This window comes from Daktulosphaira vitifoliae, unplaced genomic scaffold, assembly GCF_025091365.1.
Source record: "Daktulosphaira vitifoliae isolate Bord-2020 unplaced genomic scaffold, ASM2509136v1 Scaffold_4, whole genome shotgun sequence".
Classification (NCBI taxonomy): Eukaryota; Metazoa; Arthropoda; class Insecta; order Hemiptera; family Phylloxeridae; genus Daktulosphaira; species Daktulosphaira vitifoliae.
Genome location: NW_026099575.1, coordinates 40,258,334 through 40,275,685, shown reverse-complemented (window position 1 = coordinate 40,275,685; position 17,352 = coordinate 40,258,334). Strand labels below are relative to the sequence as shown.

General features: G+C 25.8%; 1 protein-coding gene across 2 annotated transcripts; it reads left to right on the top strand.

Annotated features, from left to right (window-relative positions):
• The first annotated feature begins 1,504 nt into the window (after window positions 1-1,504).
• Window positions 1,505-15,657, top strand: LOC126906296 (E3 SUMO-protein ligase ZBED1). Of its 2 annotated transcripts, XM_050686822.1 has the most exons (8): window positions 1,505-1,780; window positions 5,206-5,735; window positions 8,234-8,539; window positions 8,596-8,820; window positions 9,626-10,116; window positions 13,313-13,527; window positions 15,024-15,182; window positions 15,247-15,657. In XM_050686822.1, the coding sequence occupies exons 1-8, from the start codon at window positions 1,702-1,704 to the stop codon at window positions 15,270-15,272; spliced, it is 2,031 nt and encodes a 676-aa protein (XP_050542779.1). In that variant the 5' UTR covers window positions 1,505-1,701; the 3' UTR covers window positions 15,273-15,657. The 2 variants fall into 2 exon arrangements, with proteins under 2 accessions (XP_050542779.1, XP_050542778.1); XM_050686821.1 differs by having other exon boundaries at window positions 15,024-15,657.
• The last annotated feature ends 1,695 nt before the right edge of the window (window positions 15,658-17,352 follow it).

The following is a 17,352-nucleotide window of genomic DNA, read 5'->3' as shown; positions in this document are numbered from 1 at the left end:
TGAGATAAAAATCAAATGAACTTTGAATTTTTTTTTCACCTCAAAAAAGAAATAAGAAAAAAATAAAAAAAGACTGACGGATTTCGTACTTTGAGCATATAAAACAGTTTTTATATTTGACGCAGCTATAGTTCGTTATATGATTAAGTAGCTAAAAAGGACAATTTAAGCTAGTTCAAAAATTTAAAGCAGTTTTTCTATTATCAATAAAGTGACTTAGGTGGCTCACGTCTAGCCCTGTATTTGTTATTTGAAAATTTATAACCTTCGATGCGTAACTAAAAATGTATTAATTTTATTCTGTAGTGTTTTTTTTTGTCATCATTCCAAATTGATCAATTCCTGTTAGACCGATTTGCTCAACGATATATCGAAAAATCTTAAATTATATCTAGTCAAAGCTTTAAGTATTATAATTATGAAAAATTACCCTCAATGCAAGTAATAAAGGGAAATGTCCAAAAAATGGCAATTCCAATGATACAGACGCTATTGAAATTTTAAATTATTAATTTATATTAAAATACATTTTTGAAAATTGGACAAATCTTTGTGCAATTTTTATTGACAATAATTTAAATCTTTCCCAGTTGATGACATATTATTTTCTAATTCAAAACATTAACTAAGTTATAAGAGAATTCAAAAGTCATACCAAAAAAAATTTTTTATGATGTTTCAAAAAACTTTTTTTTAACCTATAGTCGCAATTTCAACAAAAAATTTGGAGGAGGGACTTATTATACCTAATTTCCCCTACCTAAAATTTATTTTTTTACTTATATATGTAATTTTTCTGAAATTTATAGTTTATACTTGCATCAAATTAAAGTTAATAGAAGGTACTTTGAGACGAATAATAAAAATTATTTGTAATTCGATAACAAAGAATTATTTTGCATTTAAGCCAAAACTTTAACCAATTTTTAGTTAAAATAATCAATTTTGAAGTGTTTTGCAAAGCAATGGAATAATTAGATGATTCAATACTAAATTAAATTAAAAGTTTTCATATACCACCGATTAGAAGTTTGAGTGCAATGGTTTTCTGTTGCTTTCTTCACTAGGGACAAAATTCTTTTTAATGCTTTTTCTAAAACTCAACCATGCATGAATTAGTAGACTCACAACGTGAAATATGGAAAATCCTTTTATTAGCTGTCTTTGGGTGCATTTTTAAGAGCATCTAAATATTACAATGAACTGTTATGTGCACTTACACATGGTAGCTGTACACTTGCACATGATAGCTGTACACTTGCAGACTATAAGAAAATATTGGTAAATTATGACTATATTTTTGTATAAATTATTTTGTGAATACATTTTGTGTATAAATTATTTTATTTAGCGCAATCACATAAGACGGTGCATTACGATATTTTATGCTTCTACATTTTTAAAATACTTATTTTATACTGCACAATACATATTTTTATTTCTATTAATGGACACACTGAATGTAGAATCATTTTTCGAAAAACGATATTATCAGCTACTAACAACATCGATCGATTATTGTAGGCTTTACAGTAACTTTCAAATCGTTTATATTTTTTTATTTGATACTGTTAATGTAAAATTCCGATAAAATACCAAGTAATTTGAAATATCGATTGTGAGCGATTTTGAATAATTCATGTTTTTGGAGGCAATTTAAAGTTCAATTAAATAACATTGTAATTTGAACAATTTAACGAAATGAGCCACAATAGTAATATTACAATTGATTTAAAACCTTATTTGCATACTTCGACGCAATCTACCAGCCAGTCTAATGGTATGCATCTTGTTTATTTCAAAAATCGTTTTAATAAGATTTACTTTATATTATTTTTCTTTTACAAGTTAAATAAACTAGCTTTTAAAAAAACTGACTGATGAAATTTATTATATTAAATATAAAGACTATAATTTATAATTTGTTTTTTTATTTTATCCAATAAGAAATTTGAGTTCTTTAGTTAGTAATGAAAATTAAATATAGAAATCTTGTAGGTTTCTTCCTGTGTTTTTTCAATATTAATAAGTTATTCTAAGTATTTTAGTGGACGTTTTTTAAAATATATTGTTAATATGGATGTCTATATGAGCATCAAAAAGATACAGTTGCCCCTCCTTTGTTTTTTTACTGGATTATTTTTTATTATAAAAATAAAAAAATTTACTGCCATTAAACTTTATTTTGGATTTCAGAATTATGAGAAATATTCTTATAAATTTATAATGTTTAGAACATAAAGTTATATATTAATTAGTGCAAATGAATGGTGCTAAATGTATAATTAATTTTTTACTAATACTTTATATAATTAACAAATAATATTTTCATATATGACCAAAAGACTGAAAAAATGTCAGTTATCATATTTAGTTATATTATTAATCATAGGACTAGTGTTATAATTTGTAAGGCACTGTGCAGTTATTATTAGAGGACTTTACCTATGATATAAGGATTATAAAGAGTTAAATAATTTGTTTTTTTTAAGAAAGTTGCTTAACCTTTGGTTGCCATTATTTTCTTGTTAAAATAAGTGTGTTCGTTGATGTGATATTCCATGTTATTCTTTTTGAAGTGCATACCTTTGATAATTTGTAAGGTTGTGCTTAACAGAATTAACATCTTAACATACCTCACAGATTTGTGGAGTACTGTCGTTCATAAGATGACCAAGTGTTAAGAGTGTGTGGCCAATTCTAAGTCTCATTGATAACTCGTTGTTTAGGTAACATTTCAAGATATGACCAATTTTCAATGTTTGCTTTGATTTTATGTAATTTAGTTTCTATACCTAGCCATTCTTGTTGGCATTTAATGGTGGATTTAATGTCATCAATAATGCTTAGAAAAGTTATTCTATATTATCAGATTTTGAAATTTCCTTCACTGATTGGTCTGCTTTTTCTTAGCTAAAAATTAATGCATGTCCTGGGTCCCTATCATTATTCTATTATAATGATTACAAAAGTATCTATAGAGGTTGAACTAAATAGGATGACTATTCTAATAAGTATGCTAAATGAATCTGTTAAGATAATTAAGTCTCCAAATATGTTCATTTATATATTTAAAAGCCTTCAATATAACAAAAGTTTAAGCTCTGTATATAAAACAGTAACTCATAGGTTTTACAAGAATAATTAGATATTATATACTTTCCTACTCTTTCTAACTTAGTTGTAGTTGTTTTAATATTATAATATTTAATAATTTGTTTAATTCCTTGTTTAAATTCAATATTCCACTTAGATATCTATTTTATCCTACACATGTTTTAGTTTGACTATTGCTACAATTGTTGCATTTAAATGGTGTTAGTAAAACTGGAGTTTTTATTATTATTTAAAATTATTACACTGTAATAGTTTTGGATCAGATCAAAATTGTTTTCTATTAATAGCAAAAACAGATACCAGTCAAATGATTTGAGATACCATTTAAGTGTATCATAATTGAATACATCTATATATGAATATATATTAATATTATTAGGAAGATGATCAATGTTAAATATTTCTAGAAGTACTGACTATTCAGTATGTTATGTAAGAGAGACACTGCTAAGAGTATTATTTATAGCAGGAACATACTATTTGAAGGATTTAATCTTGTGATATGGCTCATAATTAGTATAGCAATATTGCTATCTGTGGTGTCAAAGCACCATAATGTATCGTGGCAGTTGAAGTCCTCTGTTAGTAAGAATGATTTGGAAAGTTGGTTAATGATGTTTTAAATTATGAGTTATAAAGTTGGTTTGGTTAAGAATATATATGTTACAGATAGTGAATATTTTTTCCATTGTAATGGGTGAAGTTATTACCTCAAGATTTCAGTTTATTTGTATTTGCTTAATTAGTATAACAATACTACTCACTTTCTCTATTGCAGTTAGTATTGTTACTAGAATATTTGACATATGGTATTGGAAGTATTGACTCTACATTAATCTTCAAATTTTTTTTTAGTAAAAAAAATTATAATCAAATAATTTAGAGTTTAATCAAAAGTATTGCCACTTTCAACAAAAAGGGTTATAACTACATATTTTTATATTTTCCTGATTATTATATAGCCCAGTATTTTTTTTATTTTTGCAAAACATCAGTACATCATAAGTTAGAAACCATAAAAAAACAAAAATTAATAGAAAATATATTGTTTAAAATTTAAAGGTTAACAATTATATAAATGTAAGCCATAAACTCTGTTCACTGAAGATTTATAATAGTTATTATTATTAGTATTTAACACCGTTTGGCCTCATTAATTATTTAAAGCTATTTTTGGAGAGTTCAACTCTTCTTAGGAATTTGACGAATGTGAAAAAAATACATAGAGAATCTTTTAATTTTATAGCTGTAGGCTATATATTTTCATTCTATACTTCGGTAGCAATAAATGAAAAGTACTAAATATTGTTTAAGTCACTCATTTTTCTGAAAATTTCAAATTTTTATAAAGAAAAACATTGTTTGATTCAAAAAACTACAATAAAATATAGTTCAATTTTTTTTTTATTCCTTCAGAGATAAAAAACTAAATTATAATTTCCTTTAATGGGAACCTTATTTAAATATTTTAAGTTTGATGATAAAAAAAAAAAAAAAAAAAAAATTGTAAGCAATTTTTTTTATATAAAGAAGCTTTATTCAGTTGTTGCTTGTTTAAGTTTAGCGATTTTTGACCAATTTTTTACTGATAATTTTTCATTTGTTATACAGTAGTTGTTATTTCTTCATGGTGTAACATAAACAAGTTTTTATAGATATTTCTTTTATTACATCTATCATTATGATAGCAAGAATAATTTATTAAAACAGTTTATTGTTTCCTTTGGTATTATAAAAATCAAATTAATGTTGAATTTCTATTTTAAATCCAAATATTTAAACAATTTTAAAACACAATAGTTGATCAGATAAAAAAAATTATAGGAACTAAACTATTTAAAATTTTTTATTCTATCATATAATTAATTTAAAAATAGGTATTTCTATTTAAGAAAATTTAAGTTAAGATTATTTATCCCAATAGGTATACTTTATGGTTTTTTTAATCCAAAAATATTATTTTTTATAAAAATTTAAAGTATTTAATAGTGCCTGAGAAAAACCTGAGTGTCTTATGCTTAATTAATCATCCTGTATAAAATACTAAAAATGCTATCAAAATGCTTATTCGTATTTATTTTAAAATAGGACAAAAGAAGAAAAAAAGAAATAAAAGACCTTATGTCAAAACAAAACCTGATCGTTCCAATGTAGAAACTATAAGCTATCAAAAACTAGTTGTTCCTAAACGCATGCATAGCCCATATTGGAAATATTTTGGCTTTCCAGCATCTGATAATGGAACAATTCTTACACAAGATCGAATAATATGTATCTTGTGCAAAAAGCAATTTGCATATAAAAGCAACACTACTAATTTACGGGTACATTTGCAAAGTCGACATAAATCAGAATTAATGGTACTAGAAATGATTTCAACTAAAGAAGGAAGTTCAAAGAAAAAACATGGAAAGAATGAACTTATGTTAATAGCCTCTTCTGAAGGAAATGTAGATATCAATAGATCAAATTATAGAGGAAAACAAGTAAAACTTGAACAACAACAAGATGTGTATATACAAAATGAAATGCATGATAGTTATGAAGGAGATAGTGTTGGTAATTTGCATGAACAAACTCCTCAAGTATCTGTTATATTTCAAGATGTTGATAATACTGTAAGTAATAGGACTGTAACTATTAAAATAGTAAAATAAAATAATAATAATGAGTTAAGTATATGGTTAATAACCTTCAACGGCTGACTGGGAGACAAAATCAAGCTAAAAAAAGATACTTTAAACAGTCCATACTATTATATATAAATGTGTGTGTGTGTGTGTATCAGATTCAATGATGTGAGGTGCTTGGAGAATAGGCCCCTATCCTAGGATTAAAAAAATAGAATTTATTATTATAAAATGTATTTAGAGAAAAGAGTAATTAAATTTGTGATCACATGACAATTTTAAGTTTTTTTAAAGATTCACATATGAGTTTTCTAGTATATAAATAAAAAAATTACATGAAAATAGATTTATGAGCTGTCAAAATTTTGAATATACAAAATGCTGGTATTTCATAAAAATACCCCCTCTCTAAAAACATTTTATAAAAATTAGTTCTATTTTTTTAATCCTAGGATAGGGGCCTATTCTCCAAGCAAATCACTTACATCATTGAATCTAATACACACATACATTTATATATATATATATAATCTTATAATCATGCAAGTACTAATATATGTATAATTATATTATAGAGGTTTTCCAGCTCGAAAATTAAATGAAGTAAAATATTTACTTGTTATTTTTTACTGCAAATCAACATTTAGTAGTCACATAAAATTTATCTAAAATAAATCAATGAAAATTTTAGGTGTTATTAAGAATTATTGTAAATATTATTAAAATATTTATGCTTTACACCACATATACTGTGAGTAAATTAGATCAAATTTAGAATATTGCTCACTGATATCAACAAGCGTTTTTACGTTTTGAGTGTTATAATTTTAACATTCTTAGAGTACCTCGTATATCTTATTACCCTATCTTTACTTCATTTAATATTAGTTTATTTTTTGTACTATATTCTTATAATAACATTGATTTTCCTGATTTTATAAAAACTAAATTTTTATGTTGTTACCTGCAACACAAGATTAAGAAAAACATTTTTTATATCAAATCAGCAATCGGATTATGTATTTAATGCTATCTCAAGTCGTTTAATGTCTTGTAGTAATTTTATAAATATTGCTCAATATGCATTTAGTTTATTTTATTTCTAATATTTTATCTCTAACATAAGTCTTATTATTCAGAATTTTTATGTTATTATTTTATTGTTATATTTGTTTAGTATATCATTGATGTTCATTATATTTAATATCTAATTATGTCAAATTATTGTCGATCCAATTAACATTGTATTTACATTGGGTTTTTACCCATTAAATAAATAAACAAATAAAAAAGTGAAGTACATAATTGTGGTATAATCAAAGAAGAACTAAAACCCCAATATTTTTTTCTAAAAAGAAATGACGAGCAAGAGGTGCAAAATAAAAGTTTGTTCAAGAAATTGCTAGCCATACCTCTCCGCTCCTTAAGAAATCCTAGCTTGTCATAGGTACTGAATACTAATACACACTAAATTCAAAAATATTAAGAATTTCAATTAGAAATACTACCAAAAAGTATTCAAATACACATATCTAAAATATTTTCAAAATTAATTTATTGATGTATCTATTATTTTGTATACTTATAACACTAATAAACATGAGCAGCGGTGCCTAGTGGGAGCCTGCTTTGATTCCTGATAGCCCAGCCAGCTATTGATGACCTATGTTAAAGCTGTAACAATAAGAAATACAAAACTTATCCGTACATGAATATACCCCTCTATTAAAAAATCCTGACATGGTGTATAGTAAATTTTATATCATCATTTGGATTCAATCGTACTTCTCTTTATAAATATTTGTAATAATTATTATAAACATGTGTGTGGCCTTTCTGAAAGTTTTATTTAAATGAAAAATGATAATTAGAAATTATACAGTAGTTTTAGATTTTCAAGAGTTATTAAATAATTCTAATCATGAATTTTTTTGAATAATCTGACAATTTCTTATGATAACTTGGTGGTAATTGTCATTGTCATGACATTTTGGATCTGACAGGTATATCAATAATCTTATTTTATTTTTGACAATCTATTCTAAATGCCTTCAATTTTAGAAAAAATTTCTTTTTAATCTGCAGAACCTAATTGCTGTTATACTACTATTGATTAACACAAAATAACAAAATGCACTATTAAAAATTTTAATTATTCCAATTAAGTTTAGAATTATTTATGTACCTAAAAGATAGAAGGATTTAAATTTACTTTTATCAAAATTCACGATGATCCTATGTATAAATTTGCACTTTGTCTTATATATGTTTTTATTTGAATTACATGATACACATTTAACAAAGGGGTTTATAAATTAAATAAGCTATTTTAATAAAATTATTTGAGACAAAAATCTTTTTTACTTTCCCTGAAAATTAACAACAATAAACTAGATTCTTTTACCTCAGTACAGATTTATTTCTATATTTTGTAATCTATAATGATAAAGAATAAAAAAAATTATAAATTTATTAATCATTTTTAGTCATGTGATATGGTTAATAAAGTTGTTTCTGATGCAATAACTGAATTCATAATTACTGATTTGCAATTACCAGACATTGTTGAAGGGAAAGGTTTTCAGCGTTTAATTGCTACACTTAGATCGCCTTGTGAAATACCAGGAAAGTATAAATTAGAGCAAGATATAATTCCAAGAATTTATGAAACATCTCGAGCTGCTGTACTTAATACTATAGCAAATAGTTGTAGTACATATGCTCTTGGAATTGAAGAATGGACCTGTTCTAATTCTAATACCTATATTACCATAAGTGTTTTTTTTCAACAAGTAATATTGTATTCTAAGCTTTGTTAATTATTTGTTCTAATGAATTTTATTTGTAGTTGGATAAAGAAGGCCTATGCATTAAACAGCTAGGTACAATTCTATGTAATCCTAACACAACTGCTAATGAATGGTGTGGAATACTGGGTTCATTATTTGTCAATTGGAGTATAAATATTGAACATGTAAAAACTGTTATAACAGCTTTCACAAACTCCAATTTAGAAGCAGCTTTACTTACACAAGGATTTATTCTGATACCATGTCTTATACATGAATTACAAGTAAGATTACATACATAATTGCGGTGTTATAATGTTTGTCATCAAATATTATCTATTTTTTTTTTATAATTTATCCCTACCTTATATGATTAAATTATTGATTTTATAATTGATACAGTTAACTTTATATTAAATATGATAACTACATGAGCATTATTTTAAATTAAATATAACAAAAATACTATTTATTTATATAATGAATATAATATAATATAATGAATATAATATTATTTACATAATAACATACATGCAGCACAACAATGAGTTTGGGCATAGGTTGTTTTTCTGCTATGATTAGCAGGTATTTGCTGACATGAAGCCCACAGTTGATATGGCGTTAAGATAATCAACTTACATATCGGTCAGGAAGTTGAGAGAATGACTGTTGACTTACTGATGTTTTATAACATTTTATATAACTTTGTAGCATTTTAGTTGTCTATTTTTGATATAAAATATAGTTCAGAAAATAATTAATAGTATCTATTAATTTGTTGTTAAAGTATCTCTTCAATTAATTGATTGGATGGATTTAATAAAAGTAGTGAAAAAAGTAATTAGAAAGTATCATTTTTGGAGGGTAATATTTTGACTTATAGGAGTGAAACACAAAGAGGAGTTTCATGTATAATAAAATAAATTTGCATTTAATTCTGTGAAAAAGTATTTATAATGCTTTTCTTATTAAATGAAAAAATTGGCAATAATTTTATTGCTTTGGGGAATAATTTAATTTTTTTTTTGAAAATATTAACAGATGTATTAATTGTAACATTAATAATAACAAAGTAAATTTTTGTTATAGAAATTATGTACCAAGTTCTGTTTTGAAACAAAAGAAGTATTAGAAGTTTTGAATAAATGTAGAACAGTATCAGCTAAATTACATCATCATAATGCACTGACATCTGTAACTGTACAAGATAATATTGTTCAAGTATTTAATTCTTTTTTAAGTCGAGAGTATCCACAAATTTGGACAACAACTTATCATTTCCTTGAGCGTTTTATGCAACGTAAAGAAACTATTAAAACGTTATGCAACAATCTTGAAGTAGAATTTTTTCCACATGAAACATTAACTGATAAAGATTGGTGTGTAATTGAAGATGTTGTTACAACTCTTGAACCATTAAAAGTTACAGTTACAACTCTGAGTGAAGAAAAAATACCTTTAATATCATTATTAAAACCTCTAATTAATCAACTAACTAGTCACCATTTAAAAGTTAAACCTGAAGATTCACCACTAGCTGCAAATTTAAAAAATACATTTGCTAATGAATTACATTGGAAGTAAGATTTTATGTGAAAATTACCATAAGTATTAAGTTCTAAAATCTTAAATAAAAAACATACATTAATTTTGCTATTTTGTAACATAAATTTAATTTTTTAATTAATAATTTCATTAGGTAAACATTATGCAAAAATTACAATAAAATTTGTTCACTATAACTTCTAAATACTGGATTTGGTAGTATGGTATGATCTTGCTGTGGTTAATACTTATTTTAGAAAGAGGGAAGAACATTATATAACTTATAAGAGTGGGAGTAATAGATCATAGATTGATTATTTTATGTGGAAGAGAGAGAGCGTAAAGTGAGTAAAATATTGTTAAGTTATCCCAAGCGAGAGTGTAGCTACACGACATAGACTGATGATAATGAAGATGTGGTGTACCAAAAAGAGATATACAAAAATAGAAGAAATACAGGGGGAAAATCGAAGATCCGGTGGTGGAAATTGAAAGGGGAAAATGAAAAAGAGTTTGTAAAGACGGTAAAAGAGAGGACGGTGTGGAATGTCGAGGGAGACATAAATTATGTGTGGAATAGATTTGCTAGTTGTGTAAAGAATACTGGAAAGGAGATTGTTGGTGAGAGTAGAAGTAGAATGCCAGGAAACAAGGAAACCTGGTGGTGGCATGAGGACGTTCAAAAAATCATAAAAAGTAAGATAAAGCAATTCAAAGTATGGCAGAAGAGCAAAAGGAGAGAAGACTAGATGGAGTATAAACGCTTGTGCAAAGAAGCCAAGTACGCAGTAAGTAAGGCAAAGTTTAAGAGGTATGATGAGTTGTATGATAGGCTAGGAACAAAGGAAGGTGAGAAAGAAATCTATAGACTTGCAAAGATAAGAGAGAAAAGGTCTAAAGATTATTATTATATAAGGTGTATAAAAGGTGTTGATAATAGGGTACTCTCGTGTGATGATGATGTGAAAAAAAGGTGGAAAGAGTATTTTGAAAAATTATTGAATGAGAAGTACCCAAAAGAGACATTAGAGGATATTTCGTGTAATGAGGGACTGGTAGATTTGATTAGTGAGAAAGAGGTATAGGAAGCTGTGGCATCAATGAAAAAGAATAAAGCAGTAAGACCAGATGAAGTGCCAGTAGAAGTATGGAAAATATTAGGTGGTGTTGGCATAAGGTAGTTGAAGGAACTTTTAAATAAAATCTTATTAGAAGGGGAAATACCAAATGAATGGAGGAATAGTATTGTGGTGCCGATATTTAAAAGTAAAGGAGACATACATGAATGTGGAAATTATAGAGGCATAAAGCTTATGAGTCATAGTATGAAAATTTGGGAAAAGGTAATACATAAGAGAGTAAGAAATAAGACATCGGCGTATAAAAATCAGTTTGGATTTATGCCTGGTAAGTCAACAATGGAGCCAGTATTTTGTGTGAGACAACTAATAGAAAAGTTTGACAAAGGAGAACACGAGGTAGGTGAAATGAGTAGGTCAGTGACAATAGGCGAAGACGTTATTGGAGAGGTGGAGAGTTTTAAGTATTTAGAATCAGTTGTGCAATATGGTATTGACGAGGATGTAAGACACAAAATTAAGTGGGGGTGGTTGAACTGGAGAGAAGCGTCTGGCGTCTTATGCAATAAAAGAATTCCAATGAGGCTGAAAGGTAAATTCTACAAGACTGTAATAAGGCCAGCTATAATGTATAGTTCAGAGTGTTGGGCGCGGTTGATAAGAAAGTAGAACAGAGAATGAGTGTAGCATAGATGAGAATGCTTAGATGGATGAGAGGAGTTACTAGAGAAGATAGGATAAGGAACGAGCATATAAGAGGGAGTATAAGTGTAGTATCAATCGTGAAGAAGATGAGAGAAAATAGACTTGGATGGTTTGGTCATGTTATGAGGAGAGAAGAATCGGAAGCTATAAGAACAGTTATAGAAATTAATGTTGAAGGAAGAAGAGGTAGAAGAAGACCAAAAAAGAGATGAAGGGATGCTATTGAATACGATTTGAGGACAGCTGATGGAAGCGTAAATGATGTGAGAGATCGTGTCAAGTGGAAGTATAGGATAAGGGTGGCCGAACCCAAGTAGTAGGGATTAAGGCGAGGAAGAAGAAGAAGAAGATAACTTCTAAAGATTGGAGTTACTAATATCATTTTCATTAATGTTTTTCTTTTACTATACATATTTATTAATTTCTTAAGAATGCCCTTTAATTTAGATGTGTGACTTGAAAATTTCTCATTTATATGAAATGATAAAAATATTATAGTTAATTTTATTAGAGTAATATATTTAGATAAAAAAATTTTATTTTTATTTTAAAAAATTTTAGCGCTTTTCACTTATAACATTTAGATATATTAAAATATTTTTTCCAAGATTACTTATCATTAAAAAATTTTAGTAACATTATTATAGTTTTAGCTTCAATGCAAAGCTGAGAAGATATTATTTTTACTATTATGTTATTTTTTTATTTTTTTCTGTTACACTTTTCTCAGCTCTCACCGAACCGATTTTTTTGAACGATACGTCAAAATATCACAAATTGTATCTAGTCGAAGACATTACCCTTAAAAATTGAAAAAATTTCCCTCGTTCCCTGTAAATGGGGGAAATCTCCAAAAAAATTACATATTTAAAAATCGCTAATTTTCGAAAAATTTTTTAATTAAAACTGCCATAACTTTTTTTATATAGATGCATGATGTTTTATACCTTTTTTTGGGTATATTTTTTCTATAAATCTAACACTTTACCTGCCCACAGGGGGGATTTAAAATGACAACTTTTTCAACTTAAATTTTGAAAGTATTCCTGAAAGTCTGACACTTTTATATATATCTTGAATTAAAGCTAATGCAATATACTTTATCATGGAAAATAAAAATTTTGGATTTTATTTTGTCTTCGCGGTGAAAATGGCTACCAAATGCTATTTTTGTGTGAAAATTCTCGATTTTATATTTTGCGTTTTTAACTTTATTACGCTATAACTTTTTGAAAAATGTTCAAAACAATTGAATAATAATCAATACATTTTTTTGATGAGAAGTAGTATTTATATACATCTTTCATTCGACATACTTTTTTTTAAAATAACACCATTTGTGCTGGGTTTTTTTAACCTCTATAATATGTTGAAAATTTGAATATGCTTTGTTTAAATTAGATTAATTATTGTTTGTAGTATAATTTATAACTTATATTTATTACAGGTACAATGATATAACTGTACAGACATTTCTACATGTTTCAACATTATTAGATCCCCGTTTTAAAGATTTTCCAATGAATGAAGGCGAAGAACATTTACCTACTATTAAACAAGAACTAGTTAAGATGGTAGAATCTGAAGGATCAGTAGCATACGATGAAAAAACATGTTCAAATATTGAAGAAAATAATCCTCAAAAAAAAAACAGAGTGTCAGGTGTATAAATCTTTGATTTATTTAGAAATATCAAATTTTCCTAATCTTATGTAAATTAATTTTTTTACATTTTAAAATTTTATTGAAAAAAAAATTAAAATATCATGTTTTACAAAATTTTCATTTGAAATAAAAACAAACCAAGTAAAATACTTTATAAATGTTCTTAAAATAAAGAATGCATTCAAATTAAATAATAATTTTGTTTCGCCCTGAAGTAATAAACATTTAAGAAAGGTATCAACTATAATTAGTGATTGGCATAATCGAGATATCTCGATTATTTTCATAATCGAGATATTTCGATTATTGAAATCATATCTATTATATAATCGAGATATTCTGATTTTTTAAATAATATTGATTATTCTACAAAATGATTTCTCGTTTATTATAAAAACAATGATTTCTTGATCTTGAAATGTATATAATCGAATAAAAGTTATTTCGAATGATGTCCATGAAACGATGAAACGAGAGAATACTATTTTTAAGTTTTTATTTAGCATAAATTATAGTCGAATTATTATTAAATTGTTGACTTCGAGTCTTATTTTCAACTCGTTCAATCGCTACTCATGGCAACACCTTATCTGTCACATTTTTGGGAAGTATGTGACGATTAGAACAAAGTTTTGTCCTGAACTGGCTAAACTACTGAGTTCTGATTCTCTCACTAGTTGTGAATTTATGAAAAATCAATTAGGTGTGGAATTAGGTGTTTTAATTATGATGGTCAAGCAGGCTATTGCTACCTTATCTTATGTTTTTATTTTTAAATTTGTTATCGGTTTTTTTAAAATATAGGTAATAATTATTAAATAAAAAAAATAACAACTTGTCTTTTATTTAAAGCACTTATTAATAATGCATTATTAATATATTATTGTTATTATTATTCCTAAATTATAGTTTAATATATTAATTATAAATAAACACCAACAAATAAAAAAAGCAAAATTAAATTAATAATTATTTACTATAGGTATATTTATTCATATTTCGAATAATTTTTCGATTCTCTCGATAAATAATAATAGTTGATTATTCTTATCATACGAGCAGACGATTTTAACTTCGAGTGATTTTTCGAGAGATTCACTCGATTATGAAAATGTCTCGATTACTAATCATTCGATTATCGAAATCATTCAATTATGCCCATCACTAACTATAATACTTTCTCAAATACTTTGATAATGAAATATTTTTTGGTAGTTATTTTAATCTATTATAGTTACCACTATACAGGTTTTGACTAATGATATTTTTCTTTTTTGTATTAATTGTTAAATTATAATGCAATAATAAAAAAAAATATAATTTATGTAAAATTGTCCAAAGGGTATTCCCTCCTAAAGCTTCCTTAATAGATCTTTTAATCATGTTTACAAGTTTTAATATTATTTTTTTATATAAATCTCTAAATTATAGCTTACTATTATTAAACCAAGGTTATTATCTTTAAATAGTTTTTAAATACACTATTTTTTCAGGAATTGGCTTTTTACTAGGAAGTGTAGCAAGTGTTAAAAGTGCACCTGTTATCAATAAACAAAACATGTCACTTGAGGATCGACTTAATTTAGAGATTGCACAATATGAATCTGAACAAACTCCATGTCTTGAAGAATGTCCTCTCCAGTGGTGGTCACGTATGTTATCCAAGTGTCAAAATTTAATTCGACTTGCCAAAAAACATTTTGTTTATGCTCTTAGTGGATCATCAAGTAAATTGCCACTAGAATCTCAAATTTCATATTACATTAGGCGATCTCAAATTAATCAAGAACTTGTGGATAAAATGTTATTTATTAATGCTAATACAGCCGAAAATAATTGTTAACTAAATAGTTTATTATTTAAGTATTATTGTATGACAATTGTTTTTTGAGAATACATATATAAAAATTGTAGTTTTAGTGAAATCTGTTTGTATTAGTATCTCGATTAAATGTATAATTTTGAATTTTTAAGTACTAATGCTTTCATGAACTTTTCAAATTTTTATACTATAATTACTTTTAGATATTCAAGACCTAATGTATAAAAATGTCCATTGAACTATGATTAATAAAATTAAAAACCAAGTTAATGTCTCCTTATACATTAAAATGGTCATATTAATTATATCGGATAAACTTATCATTTTTCTTATAATATCATAACACACTTAGAATAAAATAAACACGACTAACAATCATAGTAAAAATAATATCTTCTCAGCTTCGCATCGAATCTAATACGATTTTTGTAAAAAAATTCTTTTTTATATATTTAACTTTATAACGCTATAAATTTTTGGAAAATGTATGGATGAATACAATTTTTTTATGAGAAATAATATTTATATACCTCTTTAATTCGACATACTTGTTTTTTAAATCGAACCATATCCCTTAATACAGAGGGGGTTCAAAACATAAAAATGCATAGAGAAAGTAGAACTTTTTCAACTTAATTTTTGAAAGTGTTCCGGAAGTACTGACATTTTTATATATATCTTAAATTAAAACTTATGTTATATACTTAAATATTTTTAAAAAAATATTTGGGACTTCATTTTGTCTTCACGGTGAAAATGCTACTATCGAATGCTACTTTTGTGTAAAAATTCTCGATTTTATTTTTTTAATTTTTAACTTTATAATGCTATAACTTATTGAAAAGTGTATGGATCAACATAATTTTTTTTAATAATCCCTTTTTCATTTGACATACTTTATCTTAATCAGGATATTAATAAGGAAATAGCAGATCATGTAGCTTTTGGAATAATCCACCAATTTTTTTTAAATTAATCGCTGTCTACAGATTTCCATCGAAGCGTTTTTTATGATAGTGATTTTAATCACTGTCAGATATTATTATACTTGACCCAACTATGCCGCGACCCCACTATACTTTATATTTCTATAACTTTTTGAAANGCTGTGTTTTTAAACTTTATATTTCTATAACTTTTTGAAAAATGTATGGAGCATTACAACTTTTTATGATAAGTACTATTTATATACTTCTTTAATGCGACATACTTTTTCTTTTTAAATCGGACAATATTCCTTAATACAGAGAGTTCAAAACTTAAAAAATTCATATAGAATATAAAACTTTTTTAACGTAATTTTCAAAAAAGTTCCGAAAATACTGATATTTATATTTATATACAGTGGCGTAGATACGATTATTTTCTGAGGGGGTTTATTTCATATTAAATTTTTGACTAATTAATATAACAAATATTTATGTTTGATTATTAGGTTACGTATGAATAATCATTAAATATATTTTAATTAAAAATAAGTTGAAAAAGTTTTAGTTACTATACGTATTTTTAAGTTTTGAACCTCCTCTATACAAAGGGAAATGGTTCGATTTAATAAAAAGTATGTTGCATAAAGGAAGTATATAATTAGTACTTATCATAAAAAAATTGTAATAATCCATGCATATTTCAAAAAGTTCTAGGAATTTAAAGTTAAAAATGTAAAATATAAAATCGACAATTTTAATACAAAAATATCATACGCTACACTCAAAGAAAAACCTCAATTAAAATTGAAAGAGAAATTTTATCAAGGGTTTATGATAATGTTTTATTAATACGAACAAAATAACTATTCTTATAAATAATTATTGTTCAAGACAAGAAAAAAAAATATCATATTGATAAATATATCATTGATTCAATAGTAATGATATATTTNAAAAAACGGTAGCACAGTGGGGTCGAGGCACAGTGTTGACGAGGCATAGATGGGACATGTATAGATGATATCTGACAGTGATTAAAATCACTATCATAAGAAACGCTTCGATGCAAAT